The 21,627-nt window shown below is 44.9% G+C and overlaps 1 protein-coding gene across 2 annotated transcripts in view; it reads right to left on the minus strand.

Moving 5' to 3' along the window:
- The window catches only part of NYAP2 (neuronal tyrosine-phosphorylated phosphoinositide-3-kinase adaptor 2), a 956,845-nt gene that overhangs the window by 506,352 nt on the left and 428,866 nt on the right, over window positions 1–21,627 (minus strand). For both annotated transcript variants that reach the window (XM_085634389.1, XM_085634388.1), the window contains exon 3: window positions 7,564–7,865. In XM_085634389.1, the coding sequence (XP_085490515.1) occupies window positions 7,564–7,865 (302 nt within the window). The remainder of the gene's footprint in view (window positions 1–7,563; window positions 7,866–21,627) is intronic.

The raw sequence follows: 21,627 nt of genomic DNA on the forward strand, positions 1-21,627 counted from the left end.
GAACAAATACATCCAGTAGAAGATCCAAACTGAATTCAGGTTGCAAGAAGCAAAAATCAGGGACACAAATAGAAGCAGGTGGGCGATTAACACAATGAAAAATAAAAGAAAGAATGTTTTGTGTCACATCCATCACTCATTAAATTCTCCTATATAAATTATTCAAAGAAGAACTGACACGACAGGAGAAGAGTCAACTTAATTTTGGAGTGGGGGACCTCAGTTGGAAACATCTGGACTGACCACCATCCTCGGAACAGCAATTCCTAAAGGATGGCCACGCCCCTTTCTTCTAACATGGTGTTGACTTAACATTTGAGGAAGAAGCCCAAATTTTGCATTTTTGTTTGATGCAGAGCTCCATAGCCCTGCCACTGCAATTCCCATCTGATGTTCCTTGTTAGTCATCGGACATCCCTCCCCGTGATTGGGACAGCAGAAACACCAGTGCAGTTTAGGGTGCTCAGCCACATGCTAAGCACAGCATCCTACAACACACTGCCTGACTGTACCATAAGTGCCCACCTTCCTCTGAGCACCTGCAGCCTCTGTTAAGTGCTTGATGTGGATACAACAAGGACTGTTGAGTAATGAAGATCGAATTAGGTTATCACCCATGGTTTGAATCATAACCTTCCCATTATTGGAGCAACGGAGTAATTCCTGAAAGAATAGTGAAGGTGAGCTAGGCAGTAAACAGACATAAGAGATTCTCAAGACACAAGACACAGTAAGTTCTGTTGAGAAAATGTCTGCCCAAAAGGAAGCTTTGTGTGAGAAGACGTTAACTTAAGTTTTCATCAGTCCCTTACAACTGCAGTGATATTGGTCATTAATGAGTGTTTCAGGACATTGTGTTTTAAAAGATTGAGTTAGAACAGCCTATTTTGGGCAATTTGATAGGGGGGTAAGATGAGAGAGAGCTAGGGTGAAAAAACATACACTCATAGAGCTCTGGATAGAAACCAAGAAAGACGCAAGCAAGATAAGTCCCATAAATGAGAACACTTTAAAGGCCCGATTACGATGACGGGCGGACCGCAACCGACTGACAAATGGTTGTGGTTCACCCGACATCTGTCATTGTGGTCCACCCGCTGCATTATGATGCGGCTGGCGGAGGCATCGGTCAAAGGGACCGTTCGCTGTGCTTCTGATGGGCTCAGGGATTCCGAAACCAGTCCCAGGATGCTTGTTTCCAGTCCAGAGAGGGCAGTTCGGGCTGGACTCTTCCCATTAGGAGCAGAGTCAAGACTGATATGCATATGGCTGGGTCTAAACTGGTGTGGAATAGTGAGCAAAAGAGCAATGGATTTAACCCAGATCTCTTGACTAGGGGTGAATTTTTGATTAATTCATCATTCCGTCCATCATTTGTTGCTGCAGCACTTTTCGCCCTAGGGGGGATGGGTATGCCCAGATGTGGGCCCCTTGCTCACTGTGCCACTGGATTCAAGCTAGCCTGGCTGTTGAGGAGTGTAACCCCAAAACCGGTCCCAAATTGCTTGTTTCAGGTCCATGGTCCTTGGCAGTTCAGGCTGGACTGGTCCCACAAGGAGCAGGGTCAAGACTGATTTTCATATGGCTGGGTCTAAACTGGGGTGACGTAGTGAGCAAAAGAAAAATGGATTTAACCCAGATCTCTTGACTGGGGGTGAATGTTTGATTCATTCAGCATTCTGTCCATTATTTGTTGCCGCTGTATTTATACTAAGCAGTTGATTAGTACCTTGGAAACTGAAACTGAAAGAAGCCATGTTTCACCAGAGCTGTGCAAAATATGCGAGGATTTGGGTGTATTATATGGTTTAGCTGTGTGCCTACAATGGAATACACTCACAAAAACTGTCTTGGGTCCACTCAGGCTCATTTGCACCACCTTAAGCTCAACCCTGGGTAGCTATGGCTTCGAACATCATGGCTTGAACAAAGGAACTAGTGTAAAGCATTTAACAGTACCAAACAAGGAAATAAGAAAACCACATATCAAGAAAGAAACACAACACCAATTTATAAAAATATATTATATTTTTATGAATTTTTAGAGTCAAAGATAAGAAAAATCCATAGGAGGATTCTTGAGATACAGATATCTTAATTTTTTTATCCAACCACAAACAAACAATGGCAACCGTATGTTTGAAAACTTTTGAAAAGTTTATAAAAGGTAATTTGGCTACTCCTGGCTGGTGTAGGTGACCAAATCCGACAGGGAGAAGATCTGGGGGGGGGGGGGGGGGGGCAATGGGGTAGATTTGGACCTTTACCTGGCCACAAATGCGTTTTCCGGTCCAGTTCCAAACTTTACAACATGACCGCCTTAGATTTCAATGGAGTGGTGCTGATGATGTGGATGCAGGAGATGAAGATACTCGAGGATGCTCTGGATGCTTTGGATGCTGTGTGGATGACGGGGTGCTTTGCAGTTATTCCTCGGTCCACAGGTCAGGTCGGCAACTTTAGCCACTGAGGCAGGAATACCTCGAAGCCCTCTTTGATACACTCGCAAGCCAGCTACAGCTGGGCTACTGGACTCCCTATACAGCAGTGCCAGCGAGATCCTTTGGTGGGGGCTGGTGTCCCTCTTGGGCAATCACTATGGACTCAGGCGGCACTCCAGAGATTATGGCTGACTCAGGTGCAACGTTTGCCCATCGAGGATCGGTCTCTTGCGGTGCCCAGTAGCAGTAAGTAGTGAATCTTCTGTAGTGGCTACAAACTTGCTGATGTGGGCTACTTCAGCTGTGCTGACCCTGTTGCAGGTTCCATGGGGTCGGTCTACTGTTACTTTGAGTCACTCCTTTGGTCTGGGGATGGAGCATGACTTTTCCCTGAGCCAGGAGCTACATGAACAGTCCTCTCTTCCCAAGGTGAAGCAGGTACAGTCCAGCAGACAGTGCAGCCTTTCTTTGTGCAGTCCAGGGGGCAGCAGAGTAGTCCCTCTTCTGTTATTGGTCCAGTTCCGACGTGATCTGAGGTTCAGGGTACCATATTTATTCCTGGGAAGCGCCTTGGGGGGATGATGCGGTCACTAGCCAGTGGGCTACCAGGTCACCTCCCTCTTGGGGATGACTTTCCGGCTATGTGTGGCATCTACCAGTCCCAGAGTGCACTATTCTGTTCCCTCTCAAGATGTCGGGACCCTTCCTTGGATGTCAGAAGCTTGGTAGCCCGCCCTAGAGGTGTGACTACTTGTGGACTAGACGCCCAAGGGAAAACTGGTTTGTACATTGGTCTTCCCTCTCTGTCCCTTTCTGTCCCTGTTTCCAGCCTGTTTACCTGAACAAAGGGCAGCCTCTCAAGAGTGTTGATCGCAATTTGTCTACCAAAGGCCACTTCACGTTTGAAGCTCGCCATTTGGACTAACATCCTGAGGGGACTCCTGCATAGGGGAGGTAGCATCTCGCCCTGCAGCAGGCTATTATTGTTCCTACACCTAGGAGTCATTCACACGACTCTCCAGGTGGGTAGACTACTGTCTGTTGGCCAGTGTCTATGTGAGGCCACTGGACAAATTGGGACACAGAGTGGCAACTTTCTAAAAGTTGCATGTATTTAGAAGTGACAATAAATTCAACACTGGCATCAAGTCGGCTCAAATGCCACAATTAAATTGATACCTCAGAGTACCCAGCTAGGTAGTTCCATTCATAAGTTATCCGGCTGAGGGGTGGCCGGTAATCCTGTGTTAGCTGATGGGGCTATTAGCCCTTCCACAGCAAAATGACAATTTAGAAGTGTTGCTGGTAAGACATATATAAAAATGCAAGCCCTACTTAATAATATAAAGTTCCCTGTCTTAGGGCTCAATAAGCCTACCTTAGGGGAAACTTACATATATTGATAAGGAAAGTGGTGGCTTTGCCAATAGTGTTTAAGGCAAAGTCGAACTAGCAGTGTTACCACTGCCCTTCCAGTCTGTAGTGGCAGGCAGGGAATCATTTTGTACATTGTCACACTCAGGATAGTACAAGCAGTGCTGCAACCCCTGGGTGAACACTCTGCCTTACATGCCCTAGGTACCCTGGGTACCATATACTAGGGACTTACAAGTCACTCTTTGCCTATTGGGGATAGCAATTCGACATATACTTTGCAAAGGTTTAGATCGCTGGCAGTGAGGTCTGATTAGCAGGCATCAGTGCAGTCTCAGAGTCGGAAAACCAACAGCTAGTCCAAATGGGGGCAAAAAGTGGGGGGAAACCTACAAAAAGCTTGTTTCCTTACAATATACATATAATGAAAACTGCTCCGGTCCAGTTGACTCAAAGAGGACCAGAGAGGTGCAGTGGTGCAGTATTAATGGTGCCCATCATATATCTGCTACTTAGGTTTGCTGATTTCTGGAAAGTGGTTTTCCAAAGAGTACAAGTAATCTGTGATCTGATGCTTAGTGTCCCCCACTATTACTGATTTGTTTGGTACATGGCAGGGTGGGCTAATGAGGATGTGCAGGCTTTTTCTCTACAACATCCTCCTAATCACGAGGTTAAGAGTAGTCTGGATAAATGTCCACCTTCTGGAGAGCAATATTTTTAAGGCCTCCTGAAGTGCTATAATATGGGTCCTACACCAGGAAGTGATGCCCTCAGGGGAAAAAGCCTGCTGTAGAAAATGGTGATCTCTGGTGATGTCTAGGTAATTAGTGTCAGAAACTGGTTTACCGGTTGAGTGGGTGAAACTCAAGCAGCAACCATAATTCTTGTCAGGGTGTAGTCACAAGCAACCTCAAAGAAGCCTGTCTTCAACCCTCTGGCAGCTTTGACTGAGCGGTCAGGGCAGCTTTTTATTGTAAAAAACATTAAAAAGCGGGCCAGAAAGGGAAACACACATTTGAGGACTGTGGTGAGCCTCTGCATCTGCACCTTTTGCAATCCTTTGCAGCTAACCTCTCAAGCCTGAGATGAACAGGCAACTCCCTAGGTAGGGAGTTAAGAGCTTTTCAGGACTAAGCTCCATTCAAGAATGCCTTAAAGACCATTTGGTTTAAACAGCCCTGATTGTTATGTCCCTGCACTCAGGGCCAGACTGGGAACACAAACCTGCCCTGGCAATTGAGTCGACCCGTTTCAGGGGGGGTGGGGTGCATGAGGACAATACTGCAGATGCTTTTGTTATAGGGGGCTGATAAAACTGGTAACAAAAAAGGCCCCCACCCTAGCGGCCCACAGGGGAAATGCCCGGTGCCCGCTACGGCCATTCCGGCCCTGCCTGCACTCCACCGCTCCTATTACGTTATGTGCATTTGTTAAGTGTGCTGTCACCCGCGACAGTGTCCTCTTCTGACCTTTCCTTGCCCTCTTGTCCCTGAGGTTCATGTTGTTTTCCTAGACTAGGCGTGCTGCTGCATCACAACACTCTATGGGTTGTTAATTATATAATACATGTTGAGGATAACCACTTACAAGCATTGATTGTCAAAGCTAGGAGGTCTGGGTTTAATAGGCTAAACATATGCAAATACAGGCATACACAAATGTGGTTAGCATGATTTGCGAACACGGATGTTACTTAGCACATTAAAGCCAACATTGAGAAAGAAATAGCAAAAAAGGACTATTTTCTGAATATCACGCAATGATATTGACAGTGTGACGAACAAGTGTACTTTTAGATTTAAAATAGTCCCTCGTGCACTTTTTTGGAAGCACTTACTAAATAAGATCGAACAATACACTAAAGAGCTGATAGCCTGAGGTGAAGAGTTATAGTGCTCTGGGAAAAGCCAACTCTATGTACATTTTGAAGAATTGGTAAAAAATAGGTCTTGCAGACAGATACACTATAAAGCAAGACCTAAAAATGTGTTTGTACACAGTATGAGCTACAAATACCCTGTATACGGAGTTTCATGAGCCGTTAATCTTTGCTAAGCAGCACTGGTATAAAACATTTTTGTTATGTGTAGAAAAATGTCACAACAAGCTACAAAGTCATGAAATAGCACCAGACACGCAAAGCTGGTTAATTCTGATTTATGGCTCTGCTTTGCACTCTTAAGTACAATTGACCCAGGCTATAGTGATTCAATCTGTCATTGCAGCAAAAACATGTACGCGCCATCCCATAAATTACTAGGAATAAAATCGTAGCGACTTAAGTGATTTTAGTAAAACCAGTGGGTCTCCAGGGAGTCTTTCCAAACTACAAATCCCACGTGCCCTTTATGGCCGTAGCATAAAAGTCTCCCTTTGGAAGGATAGGCCTATAAAAAGGTTCATTAAAACCTGCATTCCAAAGCAGGAAGTTACACAAGTCATATTTTTTCTCACAGAATGAATGCTCATTTTTATGATTCTTGGTAACAGGATCATATGTTCTTTTTTAATGTCTTAAATGTGCTAAGACAATATTTAGACAGGCGGCTGCGATTATCCACTGATGAGTCATACGGGAAAAAAAATCCAGGATCGGAATCGACCCCTAAGTGCTGTCATCTGTAGTTGCACTAAAAATATCATCCTTCAGGTGGTGCATACCTAGGGGTATTAGCTAATAAAAACTATTACAACTGACACAAGAATAACACTGACTCCTCTCTGTCAATTTTCAACAAGCAAATTTGATGGAACTGAATGCAGAAGGCATTAGCAGCAGTAGCTCATTTGAGGCGGTGGATTCTGGTGCTCGACAGCGGCACTGATTTGTCAACACTGGTGTCTGTGACAGTCTGCCACAAAGAGGCGCTGTCTGTCTAATTTAGAGATGAGCACAATAACAGTTAATTATTAATTCAATATCAATAAAAAGTGCAATTACCTGCTGCCCAAACAATTCTTATAGCTTTGGGAGCCTGGAATAGTTGGTTAGTAGTTGTATTCAGTGCTTAATTTGAGCCTGTGGTTTCCAGTGCTGGCCCTAGCACTTAATTGTCAACACTGGCGCTTTATGCCACATGGTGGTGCTGTTTAGCTAATTTGAGTATGAGCACAACAATAGTTCTTTATTGATTAAACATATAGTAAAAACGACTGATAGATGAGCTCAAGCCATTCTTATAGCTTTGGAAGACCTGGAATAGTCTAAATTGTCACACATATAGTAGGAGTGTGATGGTTAGGAGTTGTGTTGGTAGTGTCATTGGCAACATTAGTATGGGCAATGGGTGGTGTAGGCTGCAGTGCTCTCCCGAAGGGGCTGGGGCACTTTTTTTTCTCCAAATTAAGTTCTGGTATTGCTACTATCCTTGGCAGCAGTGGAAGGGGCAATGTGCGATGCAAGCTGCAGTGGCCTCCTGACAAGAGCCATGGAGCTTATGTTTAAATTAAGCACTGATTAACAGTCTCCCTACTTACTTCCTTGGATGTCCTCACAGAGGAAACGACTTAATAATGGTCAGTGCTTTAAATGGGCCGGTACTGGGTACCAGAACTTTTTTATTTTGCGAAGAAGATTACCAGCACTTCTCAAGAGTGACGTAATACTTTTAATTGGAGATTACCTGCACTTCTCAGACACAAGCAGGTAGTCTGGTAATGGGTACCTGCACTTAATTTTTCCATTACAAGCATTTTTAATGGAGACTAAATGGATCAACATTGCAACAGTAAAATATTGATTTACCTTCTGTCCGGTCTGGAAATCGCCCGCTCTTGCCCAGAGTTCCATAATTAACCGTCTCAGACGAAATACTGAGTTTGGTGTTGGGGTCTCGCTTGGGCTTCGGCGGGGGCTGTTTGCGGGAGCAGCCACTGCTGTCGTCATCAGCGCCGCCAACAGAGTGGAGAGACTGCGATCTCACGGAAAAGCCACCAGAGCACGGGTGCGGCAGTCGATCTTGAGGTGCGGGCATTGTCATGAATCCCATGCGGAAATGCTTGCCCACGTAGCTTCCGTCATGTCCTGTTGGCCCGTCACCGCCTAGGCTGTAGAGAGAAGATAACACAACGGGTTAATTTATTTCCAAAATAAAATTGCAACATATTTAGTCAGTCTGTCACTGTGTCGATTTTTTTTTAACTTAAATACACATTTTCATGAATAAAACCTTAAACGATCTTCCTGTTTGTAAATACTATTGGAGGATTTGACGAATATTTTGTTAAAAAGCATTGCACGGCGCAAAACTAGTTTGTCTTGTACTATTATAAGTAAACGTATGTACTTGTCAAAGTTTTGTTTCAGATTTAATTTAATCTTAATGTGGTGTAGCGGTCTAGTCTGCTGGCGCACACTGCGTGTAACGTCAGCGGACTTCCGGCGGCGGCCATTTTGCGGGAGTAAGCGCGCCGATTCTGAACAGATCGGAGCTCCGCTCCGGCGCTCCCGTATACCTTGTGAGAAATAAAGTAACGTGCCAAGAACGAAGGTGTGCTGGTGTACTTCTCCTCTAGTGTGTCCCTAGTTACCACCAACTTTACAATGGCAACGAGGTGGTGAGGGGGTGAACTGCACTCCAGAGCAAACCCACGTGGGAAGTTGTGAGCCAGCAAGTACACACCAGGAGCACGAAGACGTGAGCGTGGCAGGGCAGCGGTAAGAGCGCCTCCACGAAGTAAGCCCAGAGACACAGCGCACCTATAATAAACGATGCCGACCGCACTGCAAGTAAGGCCCTCTTGGCCTACGTCTCCAAGCCGCCCGAGGGAGGAGTGAGTGAGTGAGTTCATCAGCCCTTAGTCCCCAGCGGGGGTGCCCTGCAACCTGGAGGTGGTCAGCGGAAGCCACTCGGAGAGCGGGGAATCCAGCCAGGAAGACGAGGCGAGCAGCAGGGACGCCCAGGAGGCAGTTTCCCAACTATTCCGCCCCTGGGAAAACAAGTGCCACCGACGGGAGGAAAATGTGCGCTCAGACGTTCTCGCTGACAAACCCAGTGCCATTCCTGGCAAAAGCAGGAGAACCCGAGATGCCGTGGGAGGACTGGAAAAGGTACTTCCTGAACTACCTCTCAGCACTAGAAGAAGAGGGAGAGGGAGAGTTCGCGAGTTCGCGGCGGAAGAAAATTCTCCTTCATCATTTGGGCCCGGCAGGACAAAGAATATACCAAGACCTGGTGAAAGAGGAAAGACCACCGACGGACGATGATGTATTCCGACACGCAATAGAAGACCTGGACGCCCACTACCGCCCTGTGGTATGCACGGCGATTGATCGGTATAATTTCTACCACAGGAAGCAAAACAAAGGGGAATCGGTCGATGAATACGTGGCGGCACTACAGAAATTGGCCCTAACATGTAAATTTGGAACCCTGCAGGAAGAACTGATAAGGGATCAAATTATCATGCACACAGTGAATTCCTCCATTCAAGAGAAGTTGTGGAGCAATGGCGATGCACCTTTGAAGACAGTCGTGGCCTTAGTAAAAAAGGCGGAGTTGACCAGGAGGTGCGCAGAAGCGGCCAAACGTGAAGGCATCCAAGAGCAAGCGGTGTACAAAGTGGAAGACCGGAAGACAACGGACAGTAAGCAATCATCAGGACAGCAAGGAGCGCGGAACTACAAGAGGTACAATACAAGACCCGCTAGACCGCAAGGACAACGGAACTGGAGGAAGAATGCCTGCTATAGATGCGGCAGCGGCACGCATACAGCCAACGACAAGGGCTGTCCAGCATTCAGCGCCAAGTGCACATATTGTGGACTAGTAGGACACTATGAGAAAGTGTGCAGGAGGAAGTCCCCTAGAAACGAGGTCAAGTATGTGGTGCAAGGGCCATGCAAGGAGGAAGAAGAAGAGATTGAGGAGGAGGAAGACGAGATCTTGATAGTGGAAGAGCAAGTTCTAGGCATAGAGTGCACCGCTGATAAGAAGCCAAAGTGTGAGATGATGGTTGGTGGGGTAAGTGTGACCATGGTAGTGGATTCCGGGTCACCTTACACGATTATCCAAAGGAAAATATGGGAGAAAGAGTTTGTAACGAGAACAAATTATTACCTAAGGCCCACGGACATCCACCTATCCCCACCTATCCCCACAAAATCCCACCCATGGTGGGATTTTGCCCTTTAACCTTTGAATTCAGAGTCAGAACATGTGAAGGGAAACTGTACGTGGCAGAAAAAGGACCGTCGGTACTGGGCTGGAAAGACCAGGGAGCCTTGGGAATGAAGTTGAACCCGGGTGGGCACACGCAAGTTCTCATGACTGAAGAAGGACCAGAATACGAAGCACAACGATGGAAGGAAGAATTTCCGGAAGTTTTCAAAGATTCCATCGGCCGCATGGCGAAGTTCACACATAGAATTCATCTGAAGGAGGGGGCCAACCCGGTGTCCCACAAAGTACGCAACATCCCATTCCGGACCAGGACAGCGGTACAGGAAGAGTTGCAGAGACTGGAAGACAATGGAGTGATAGAGGCGATCGACAATGCGGAATGGTTGGCACCCTTAGTCGTAGCGCAGAAACCCAACGGGAAGGTGAGGTTGTGTGTCGACCTGAGAGAACTCAACAAAAATATTGTAGTGGACTAGTTCCCGCTTCCCAGGATCAACGAAATGTTAGCCAGAACTCAAGGGGCAAAATGGTTCTCCACCATAGACTTGACATCCGCTTACCATCAGATTGCCTTACATCGATCCTGCAATCATTTAACATCGTTTATCACTCCGTTCGGATGCTACAAGTTTTTGAGGATGCCATTTGGGCTTGCCTCAGCAGCCGCAGTTTTTCAAAAACTGATGCACAGGTTGTTCCACCGGAAAGAAGGCATCCAATATTTCCAGGACGACATATTAGTAATGGGAACATCCAAAGGGGACCATGACAGGAAACTGAAGGAAGTCCTAACCGTGTTAATGCAAAACGGACTCACCGCCCAATGGGACAAATGCAAATTCGGAATGAACAAGGTTACGTATTTAGGGCACGAGATAAGTCAACACGGCATCGAACCGAAAGCGTCCAAAGTCGCAGCAATAAAAGAGGCCCCCACACCCAAGAACACGGAGGATGTCCGAACTTTCCTGGGTATGGTGGAGTTTTATAGTAAGTTCGTGCCACACTTTGCCTCAAAGACCCATAATTTGAGGTCACTTCTGAAGGACAAATCCACGTTCCACTGGACTGAAGAGCAACAACAGGAGTTCGAAGACATGAAAAGACATATTAGTGAGGCAGTGCCCATACACGGATTCGACCCTGAGGTGCAAACCATGTTAACCACTGACGCTAGCGACCAAGGACTAGGGGCGGTGCTCACGCAAAGATCCACTGACGGAGTCATCACCACGATAAGCTTTGCGTCCAGAGCGTTGGCTCCTAATGAGAGTAAATTCAGTGTCATAGAGAAGGAGATGCTCGCGGCAGTGTGGGCAATGGAGAGATTCCAGCAGTTCCTGTGGGGCGGAAGGTTTCTTTTGCGCACCGACCACAAACCTTTAGTGAAGGTCCTCACGTCCTGTGGGCACGAGCATGCCACTCCGCGGATTGCCAAGATGACGCTGAGGCTGTTAGATTATGTATATGATGTAGAGTATCTACCAGGACACAAGAACAAGGTGGCGGACTTTTTGAGTAGAGCAGCATCCAAAGAGACCGCGGGGGTCCAGGAAGAAGGAGGATGGGAGGACTATGCGGTTGCGTTCACAGGAGATCCTGAAAGGGCCATAAGCGCCCAGGAATGGGAGACCGAATACGCCAAGGACGAGAAGATAAGTGCTGTCAAGGCGTATGTAACCAACGGATGGCCGGACAAGAGATTATTGGAGGAAGAATTGAAGCAGTATTGGGAGGTCCGAGATGAATTGTGAGTAGGGGACAAACCATGGTTCCTGCTAAGAGGCAATGAAGTCGTCCCTTCGAACACCTTGAGACACCGCCTCGTATCCATCACACATGAAGGCCACTTAGGGATCGTCAAAACGAAATGGAGAGCAAAAGAAGACAACTGGTGGCCGGGGATGGACATAATGGTAGAACGTCATGTAAGGGCGTGTGAGCAATGCAGCAATGCAGACAAGACCCAGAAATTGTTACGTCTGCCCCTGGGGCGCTACGAGTGTCCGGAAAACCCGTGGGAAGAGATTTCTATTGACATACTGGGACCGATACAGGACACGAACGGCACCCAGAAATACGTCACAGTGGTGATAGATCGTTACTCCAAGTGGCCAGAGATCCAAGTGGCTGGTAACGCTGAAACTGAAACGATACTGGAATTCCTAACGGAAATCTTTATCAGGGAAGGGATCCCCAAAGGGATTCTGAGTGACAATGGCCCACAATTCACATCAAGCAAGTGGGAAAGCTTCATGGACAGGAACGGCATTGCTGTACGACATACACCGATATACCACCCGGCAGGGAATGGATCCGCGGAACGATTTAACCGGGTGATCATGGGTTCGGTGCAGGCAGCGATCAGCCATGGCATCAATTGGGAGAAGGAGTTGAAACGGCTGTTGTGGGCCTATCGGATAACGCCCACCACCACGGGGTACAGTCCGTTCCGAGTTTTGAGAGGAAGGGAGCCTTTCACTAAAGACAATGTGGCCTGGAAACGCCTCACGGTGCAAAGCCACTGGTCCCCAGAGGTGGTACGTAAGAACTTGGAGAGAGCACAGGCGGTGTACACGGAACATTACAATGTGAAGCACAACACCAAAGAGGTCACACTCGAGAAGGGTGAATGGGTGAGAGTCAAACTGCCTACGCAAAGGAAGAAGGGAGATAGTAAGTTCACTTCCCCGTTCCAAGTGATGGAACCGTATTCCAGATCAGCTCTCCTCAGCGATGGGAAGATTTGGTCACAAGACCGCATGGCAAGGTGCACGTCAACATGCGGGAAGAATACGGGTGTGGAGTCGGAGAACACCGGAGCAGCCAGCGCCCAGTGGAGCAAGGAAGTGGACCCGGAGGGTCCCAAGGAAGTAGGGGGCAGTCCCCGACTGGGAACAGGTCGCGAACTGAGAAAGGAGATGGAAGGACAAGCGTCCAACACCCAGGAGGGGACAGAGCTGGAGATGTGGAGAGAAGAAGAACACAAGGGCGGGGAAGATGCACCCAGCCCGGGGGATGAGGCCACCACTCCGAAGACTGGCGATCGTAGTAGGTGGACATGGTGTGGCAGGAGAGTCTATATGCCCAGGAGATTTGGGGAGTTCAATATGGACAGCAAGTAAGACTGTACAAGTTATAAGGGGTTGTGTTATGTTGTGGGTTTGTTTATAAAGGGGGAAGATGTGGTGTAGCGGTCTAGTCTGCTGGCGCACACTGCGTGTGACGTCAGCGGACTTACGGCGGCGGCCATTTTGCGGGAGTAAGCGCGCCGATTCTGAACAGATCGGAGCTCCGCTCCGGCGCTCCCGTATACCTTGTGAGAAATAAAGTAACGTGCCAAGAACGAAGGTGTGCTGGTGTACTTCTCCTCTAGTGTGTCCCTAGTTACCACCAACTTTACACTTAACATCTCTGGTGTAGCTCTTTTGTTGTTCTCAAATGTCAAATGAGAACTGAATCTATGAAGTAAAAACTAAAACAAGAATAAAACAAATCTTTTACAGAAATATAAGGACTAGATTGTGATTTTGAAGCAAACCATAATGAATTCTTTGAGCCCTTACAAACATGTTACTCAAAGTGTTTATAAGTTGCATTTTCATCCACTCAGGGAAATCAGAGGCAGGGACAGTTTGTGATAGAAAGGGCAATGCATCTGCTGGCTAAGGGTATTTCCTCTCATTTAAACACAATTTCCTATTTCTGATTACCTGAACATTTGATTCCTTACATTTTTGCTCATTTTGGATGCCGAATACTTGTGCCTGTTATCAGTGATTGCAGTAGGAATATGTTTTGAATAGATTTCATTACAAAAAACACACAAATATTTATTAATAAGCTGAACGGGACCAGTGTCACTTCCTGTGATCTCTGTGAGGTCAAAGGAAGTCAACAGGTTCATGATCTCACTTTTGCCGCTCTTTTGCTTTTAATGACGTGATGCCAATGTTCAATGTTCGATGGGTTGTGGGGGTGAAACTAATATATTATTTGTGTACTTCCTCAATTTAAATTTCCCAGTGTCACATAACTGCCATGTGTTGTGATGCTGCTAGAATAAGAGAAGCTCTTCAAAGTGATGTACAAATATTATATGTTAAGACTCAGCCGCGCCTGTGCAGGTTAGAGCAGTGGGGCAGGAGGGGGTGGGGATTTCGACAGACGAGGAGGAGGGAAAATTAAATAAATAATTAATTTTCTCTCGTCGTGGTCTGATGAAATCTCCACCCACCCGGCCCCACTGCTCTCATCTGCACGGGCCGCGGCTGTTAAGACTCTCCAGTAGAGTAGCAAGTTGCCATGGGACGTGGTACAAGCAAGGAAAACGCCCCCTATTGGGCAGTAAAATACAGCAATTGTCAAGGTTCAATGAGCACCTCAGGGCTTTGGGACTCCGTGCCACTGTGCCTGCTGCACCAGTGATAGTTATGCCCCTGAGATTCTCGAAATCAGCCAGCATGAACTGTTGTATTTGTATGGGAATAAATAAAACCTAACAGGAGGCATCACTTCCCCCTACAGACAGGATTAGACGCATCGCTTCTCCTGCGTGCAGCAGAACTGTTGCATCGCCTCCCCATGGTCTCAGGAGCTGACACATCTTTGTTTTGCAATGCTTCCCATCTCTGCAGCTGTTTGGCCTTGTGAAGTTTGACGCATCTACAGGTACTTTGTGAGATATCACGCATTCATACTTTTCTCTGGACCCAGTTGCTTGAAACCTTTGAAATCATTAAAAAGTCATATTCTTCTTACATGTATGTTGGATTTTTGTCGTTTTGGTCTTGTTGAGTTTAGATAAAGATACTTTATTTTTCTAAACTGGCGTGGTGTCCATTTGTGGTGTTATCACTGTATCACTGTGTTTTTGAGTACAAATACTTTCCACATTGCCTTTGGGATGTCTGTCTGCTCATGCCAAGCTACCCAGGGGGTGAGCAGGGGTTATCTAAAGTGTGTATCCCACTTACCCTTACTAGAAGCAAGGGTCCTTAATTGGACAAAGGTACCTACCGCTGCCAACTAGTCACCCCCATTTCTAACAGTGATGAAACATATCTGCAGTGAAATGGTGAGGTATGTGTGAACCTTATTTTCATGTATGTGTCAGATACATGCCAGATACTTGAACTGTCATTAAATACCATGCTAGATAATCTGTACACCTTCTAAGTCTTCCTCTTAACCATTATTTCTGTTCTGTGCCCCACTGTGATTCAGAGCCTATGACTAGACTACAGGTTGTTCAGTGTAAAGGCATGCTCACCAGAGTGCCCTTATTAAATGTAGTATGAGTAGTGTCTACTGCTATGTAACATGAGACCCACTGGTCATAAATAAAGACTTTTTATGCTAATAACCTCAGTGGCATGTTACCAGAGTATCATAAACAAAGTATCAGACAGAAATACGGTGTCTTGAAGACTGTTTGCAAAAATATCCTCCCGTAGACAGCAATCTCCTGTGGCCTCCAAGCATTTTACTCTTTGAATTGGCCAATTGGCTGGACAGGGCACAGTCATCTTGCTACCAAAGAGCTTTTTCACTCCCAAACTGCACATCACACGGTCAAATTCAGCAAGAATTTGGAATAGCTTCGCAGCATTGGATTCTCAACGCAAAGTTTACATCCTCAAAGTGAAGCAGACCAATAATCATACATTGAAGAGTAGCATTTGGAAAGTGATACGTCATCCGACAACAAACTGGCACAAGTATCTAAATCACACCCTAGAGGCATTGAAAGCAAAGGACATGAGATCAAGTGGTCTGCCAAAGCCCTTAGCAGCCAAATTGCTGATTAAACAAGCAAAGCTAATAACATAAGAACATGACGCACGAACAGTGAAGAAATTGCACATGGAGGGAAGGTCCTTTCCATCCTATCTCTCATTGCTTCTTGGTCTGAGTATGAAATGTCAATTATTTGGTCTGCGATTTGGACCATCATACTGGTATGGTCGCAAAGACTTGGATGACTCTGATAGGCAATGTCACCTCTTTTCCAAGAAAGAGGAGTCATGTTCTTTGAATCTGTAGCAACTTGCTCCCAATAAGGAAGTTTTGGCTCCTGCCGGAATGGCACATTTTAAATGTCAGGACCTACAGAGGCCCCACAGAAGCCTGCTTGAGAGGAGAGTCAGCCCAGCTAGCCACTCGTTTTGTGAAATTTATGAACTCGGTAGACATGCTTCTTGGGTCCCCCCAGACCCGGGTATCTCCTTTTGTGCTAAATCACTCATGTATGAAATGATCATCTTGACAGGGCTGGGTCAACTGATTATGCAGTCTGGTCCTTATTTTTTACTATGAAGACCTGTTGAAGGGGGATAATGGGGAGCTTTCTAGATGGCGGGGGAAAGTGTTGCCTATCACCCACAATTTTACTGCACAAAGTTGCAGTAAAAAAAAAAAAACACACTAATGCATCGTTTTACTAGTGATGTTTTTTAAAAACCAATCTTTTTGGTTGGGCCATGCATTTCTCCTGTTATTTGTGAAGGAGACAGGAATGACCACCTAATCAAGGGTCCAGATCTCAGGCAGTTACAATGTTACAATGTCACTCTAAGACTTTACAACTAGACACCAGAATTGCAAGCAAAACAAGTTGCTGCTACTCAAAGTTAATATAAAAATGAGATAACACTTGTTTAGGGATGTTTGGCACAAAAAATGCATGGTTAAAGCCTTTTACCTGCTATTCTAAACATTTTCACTCCACTTCTAGGATTGGTTTGTTTTTGGTATCCTGCTCTTTGGCCACTATAGAAGTATCCCATCATTTTAGTGGCCTCTCAGAACAGTCAGCCATAGTATTGAGCTGTAACAGTTCCATCGCAGGGTGCTAGGCCAAGATGGGTTATGGATAAGACCATGCTCTTAGAAACGGAGTGCATGAACCAGGTGAATCTGAAGATCCAACATTTCTTCCCATCAAGTGATGCTTCAGCAGACCCATCAGTAGTCTGGGAGGCATTTAAATGTACTATTAGGAGTGGACTTCATCTCTCTGGCAGTGTGCAGAGCTTACAAGGATAAGGAAATATTTTCTTCTTTGCAATTATATGCCGACAAAATTTATCAGAAACAGAAAAGTTGGTTCTGTTGGGAGTGAACTTGATTCAAAGGACACTGAATGTATTCGAAGGACTATTACAAAAAGGTGTACCTAATCACAGGAAAACACACACATATAAAACATTACTCTAACAAACGCAAAGTGATTTTCATTCTCAATGTATTTAAATGTGCATGATTGTTATTGCAATATAGAGCTGACCAAAAGACAATACATAGAATCACAACACATTTAGTGATCAATGGTGCACAATAACATAAACAATCAACGCAAAATTGACATCATGAACATATATTTGGATGAAGATACTTTAAAAGAATGATGATCCGAGATTAGTAGCATATAACACCACAATATGTATTACTCAATATTTGAACGGTGGAATTGCATGGATCAATCAAATAGATAACGTCGACGTTTCGACCCTGAGACTACGTGTAGATTTATACGCATCAATGACGGGTCTTCATCAGGACAACAACAACCGGTCAGTCTGAGGACTAAGAAACGATTTTTTATATATATATCCTTGTGTCGCACACGGCGAAGTCAATCAAATTCTCACTGCGTCAGGACAATATATTCTTACGATGTCCCTGCACTGGGCAAAAAAGTACCGTCAAGGCGATCAACAATTTTTGGAGCAAAATGAATCCGCTTCCAATATCTCACAGTCCGGACAAACAAAAGCCCTGGACAAAATTTATCAAGCTGCACTATCCTATAGATTCAATAGCTTTCTGCAAGACAGATGGCAGGAGACAAAGAAAAGGGTCAGAGATTTTTATCTCCAAAAAGAGTTGATTAATAATCAGACCTTTCAATGTCAGGTGTATGAAGAAGGAGAGTACATAGGCCGGTTTTTAGCATGGCAGACTAAAGAGAAAAAAAAACTCAACCTGATCCACCAGGTTAAAGATCCAAGCACGGGTCAGCTTACGGATAGGGCTGAGGATATCTGGTGAATTTTCCATCAATATTACTATACTCTTTACCGGGGGGATAGGATAGGAGGAGCAGAGATGGCCACAGAACAAGAATTAGAGGATTTTCTAGCAGATTTGGACCTGCTGTGTCTGACACTGGAGGCAATCTCAATATTAAATAATCCAATTACAAATACATAGGTTAGGGAGGTAATACAATAGATGGCAAATGGTAAGGCACCGGGAAGATGGTTCAGGCTCAGAGTTCTATAAAGCTTTTCAATTAGCCTTCTAGGGCCTCTTACTGTTCTTGTTTAACTATCTTCTGGGAGGTGGAGGGATACCTAGATAATTTCTTAAAGGATGTCTGATCAATATGCACAAAAAAGGAAAGCCGGCAACTGACCAAAGACCGTACCCAAGGTTGTAACAATCAATTACTTTAATAAATACCAGTTAAAAGATATATGCAAAGATTCTAGCTAACCTATTTGGATTTGTGTATCCAGCCCTCGTCTCTCCAGACCAAACAGGATTCTTTAGAGGTCGTGCCCTAGTCACCAATACTCAGTATATCACTGATTTTATCAACCTGGTTCTAATTAACTCTGTTCCAGCAGTCATTGTCCTACTAGACGCAGAGAAGGCATTCAATCTTGTGAGTTGGAAGTGCCTCTTTTACTTCTTGGGTAAATTTAGATTTCCATTCCAACTCACAAGCTCGGTCCTGGCCTTATACCTAGGGAGCGAGAGCTCACTTGATTATTAACAACAAGCAGGCAGAGGAAATGGCGCTGAAGCAGGGGACTAGACAGGGTTGCTCTCGCTCTCTCTCTCCATTGTTATTTGCCCTGTTCATTAAGCCCCTGGCCCAAGATCTGCGTCATAATAGTCTGATTTCAACACATATTTGAGAGACCCCTGTAATAAAGCTGTATGCGGATGATGTGGTGCTGTATTTAATACCCACAGCAGACAATATAAATAGGGCTCTACATATCATCAAGAGCTTTACAGGTATAGGAGGTTATAAGATTAAGGAATCCAAGACAGAATGTCTACTCTTTAATGCCTCCCAGAAAGGCTCTATTATTTGGCATCCTTGGCGATACAGGTATGCCGTCTGTCAGTGGAGTCTTTCTATCTTTGACAATTCTGTTATTTTCAAAATGTTGAAAGTTTTGAATTTACCTATCCTTTCCTGGTGTGTGAAATCCTCAAACATCTAAAAAAAAGTTACAAGTAAAGTGACATCCCAATTGATGTTATGTAGAAAGAAGATTCTTTCAATGCAAGGTATATATGCCCAATATTGTTACTGAGACGCCGTTAGGCTTCTGCAGCTTGTTGTTGCCAGTATTAACCAATGAAATCATATCTAAATTAAGGTGGGGGACCTCTTTGAACCTAGGTTAAAAGACCCATAGTCACTGTTTCTAGGTAGAACACTTTACAGCTAGCAGTCATTTTTTATGTATGGCCAAATAAGAGCAATACTTGCCAATATCATTGGGATAGACATAGCATTTTTTAAGGGAATTTAAAAAGATCTGTTTACGGGGATTGTAGTTAATCTTTCTGTTAGATTTTGTTACCAGACTCTAACCCCAGACCCTGCGTGGTTAATAGAAGTAGCAAGAAGAAAATGGATGCAGCTTGCTGAAATCAATATTAGGGATCAACAATAGGAGATGTACTTCAGTAGAGTTTCAGCGTATGGCTTTTCACAACAGGTGGATGCTTTATTTAATGCCATGTGCTCTGAACAAGATGTTTGCCTCAATTGCTGAGAGGTGCCCAAGATGCAATTCTGAGGGAGATTGGATCCCCATGTTTTGGTCCTGTAGCGCCCTTAAGTTTTTCGGTGGGGGTATTTAATGCAGTAAGCTTGACCATTCAAGAAAATATTTATCCCTCACCAGAGCGGCCTTTTTGAGTCTGGCAGAGCACTATGCTCTTTAACCCCAAAATCCAAGAATATAATTTTTTTAAGCAACATTGATTGTGCATTCATTAATTACTACTCACTGGAAGTCCTCTGCAGGGCCCAGTTTGAGCAATGGGAGACAAAAATGAGGAACGTCAGTCAATGGGAAGCCTGGTACTATGCTAGAATGAATAGGTATAGTATTTATAAGGGCAACTGGGGAGGCTGGGCCAGCAAAGTATAGGAGAATTAAAGGCAGATAGTGGTACAGGCGGGAAAAGGTCAGGCTCCCCCATTATGATCAAGGAAGGACCAGCTAGACTGAGGGTGTCTACCAGAAGTAAGCACCGTCATTTTAGTGGGGTGGGATAGGGGCAGGGTGATGATGGAAGTGGGAGAGGGCCTGGATTTTAGGAGAAATAATTTTTCTCTCCCTCTGTATGAAGACATGGTGGGGATGGGCTATGATTTTAGTGGGCTGAGGAGGACCAGTGTGTTGGGTAGGGCAGAAGATTCTATAGAAAATTTTACCAAGAAGGGGAGTTATTTATTTGATGAATTTGATATGTGTTCCCTCTGATCTTTTTTGATTTATTTTGTATTGTGGATTGTTATTGTTGCTGAGTATCACCATTTACAATAAAAAAATAATAAAAAATAAAGAAGAACCATCTTTGACACTGAAAAAATATAAACTATTTAGGTGGAATTGAACAATATACACATGCTTTGTGCAGTCACTCAAAGTGAAAGTGGGCTTCTCTGTTTCCCCACACTGTCTACTGTGGTGTGTGGAAGCAAAATGCGAATTACAATTTACCAGACCAATGGATGATGTGTACTGACCAAAAGTCACTCAACATGTATTATATATATGATTATTTTTTTTAAATTACTCTGACGAGACAGTTAAAACTGCCAAAAGCCGAGACTGAATATGCAGTCCTGTTAGACTCCTGCTTTTTGTCTCTTCCTGCAACAACTTTTATGGCCCGTATGAAAAGATGTATTAATAGCAGTGCCAGGGATATCAAATGGTAAGCCAGGTGCAGCCTCTCCTACATCTGGCTACCACTAGTTCATGTCTATGGAAAGTACACAGGCCTTAATTGTCAATCATTTATTAACACCATAGTTTACTTAGGCAAGCAAAAATAATTTACATTCATAAGTGTCCATCTTGATTCACATAATCAGTGGAATTTAACAATGCAAGTTGCTGACATGTAGATTTATTAGGGAAACATGCAAGCTCCAGATGATGGTGAGGACATAACCACTGGATATATGGCTAAACTGCAGTTGTAACTCTGCTGGTATTCACTAGTCCTATGAATTGTTCCTCCCCAATTAGGTCCTCTTCTAAACTTTGGAGGAAGAAGGCAGTAGACAGCCTTGCCATGGCATCACCACTTGCTATTAGGATGACAATTACAAGGTGGTGGGAGAGGTGGGTATAGCATCAACTAGATATTGCTTTTTCCAGCATCGCCCCTGCCAGCTGCTCAACAAACTCCCACAGTGTCAGGATTGGTTGATGACATTAGTCACCCACATTTCACATGGCCCATTGGTGAAGTAGGAAGGAAGTGGAATTGAAATTGAGCCTGCTTTGAGATGGTGATTTCCTCTTTCTGGGTCTCAGAAAACCCCTCTGGAATACGCAGGTCTGCTGAATATGCATGCTACGCTAAGTGAACAAACTGTGGAAAGGTGAGTAGATGGCAATTAAGGTATTTTTTTTTTT

The sequence above is a fragment of the Triturus cristatus genome, chromosome 11 (genome assembly GCF_964204655.1).
Source record: "Triturus cristatus chromosome 11, aTriCri1.1, whole genome shotgun sequence".
NCBI lineage: Eukaryota > Metazoa > Chordata > Amphibia > Caudata > Salamandridae > Triturus > Triturus cristatus.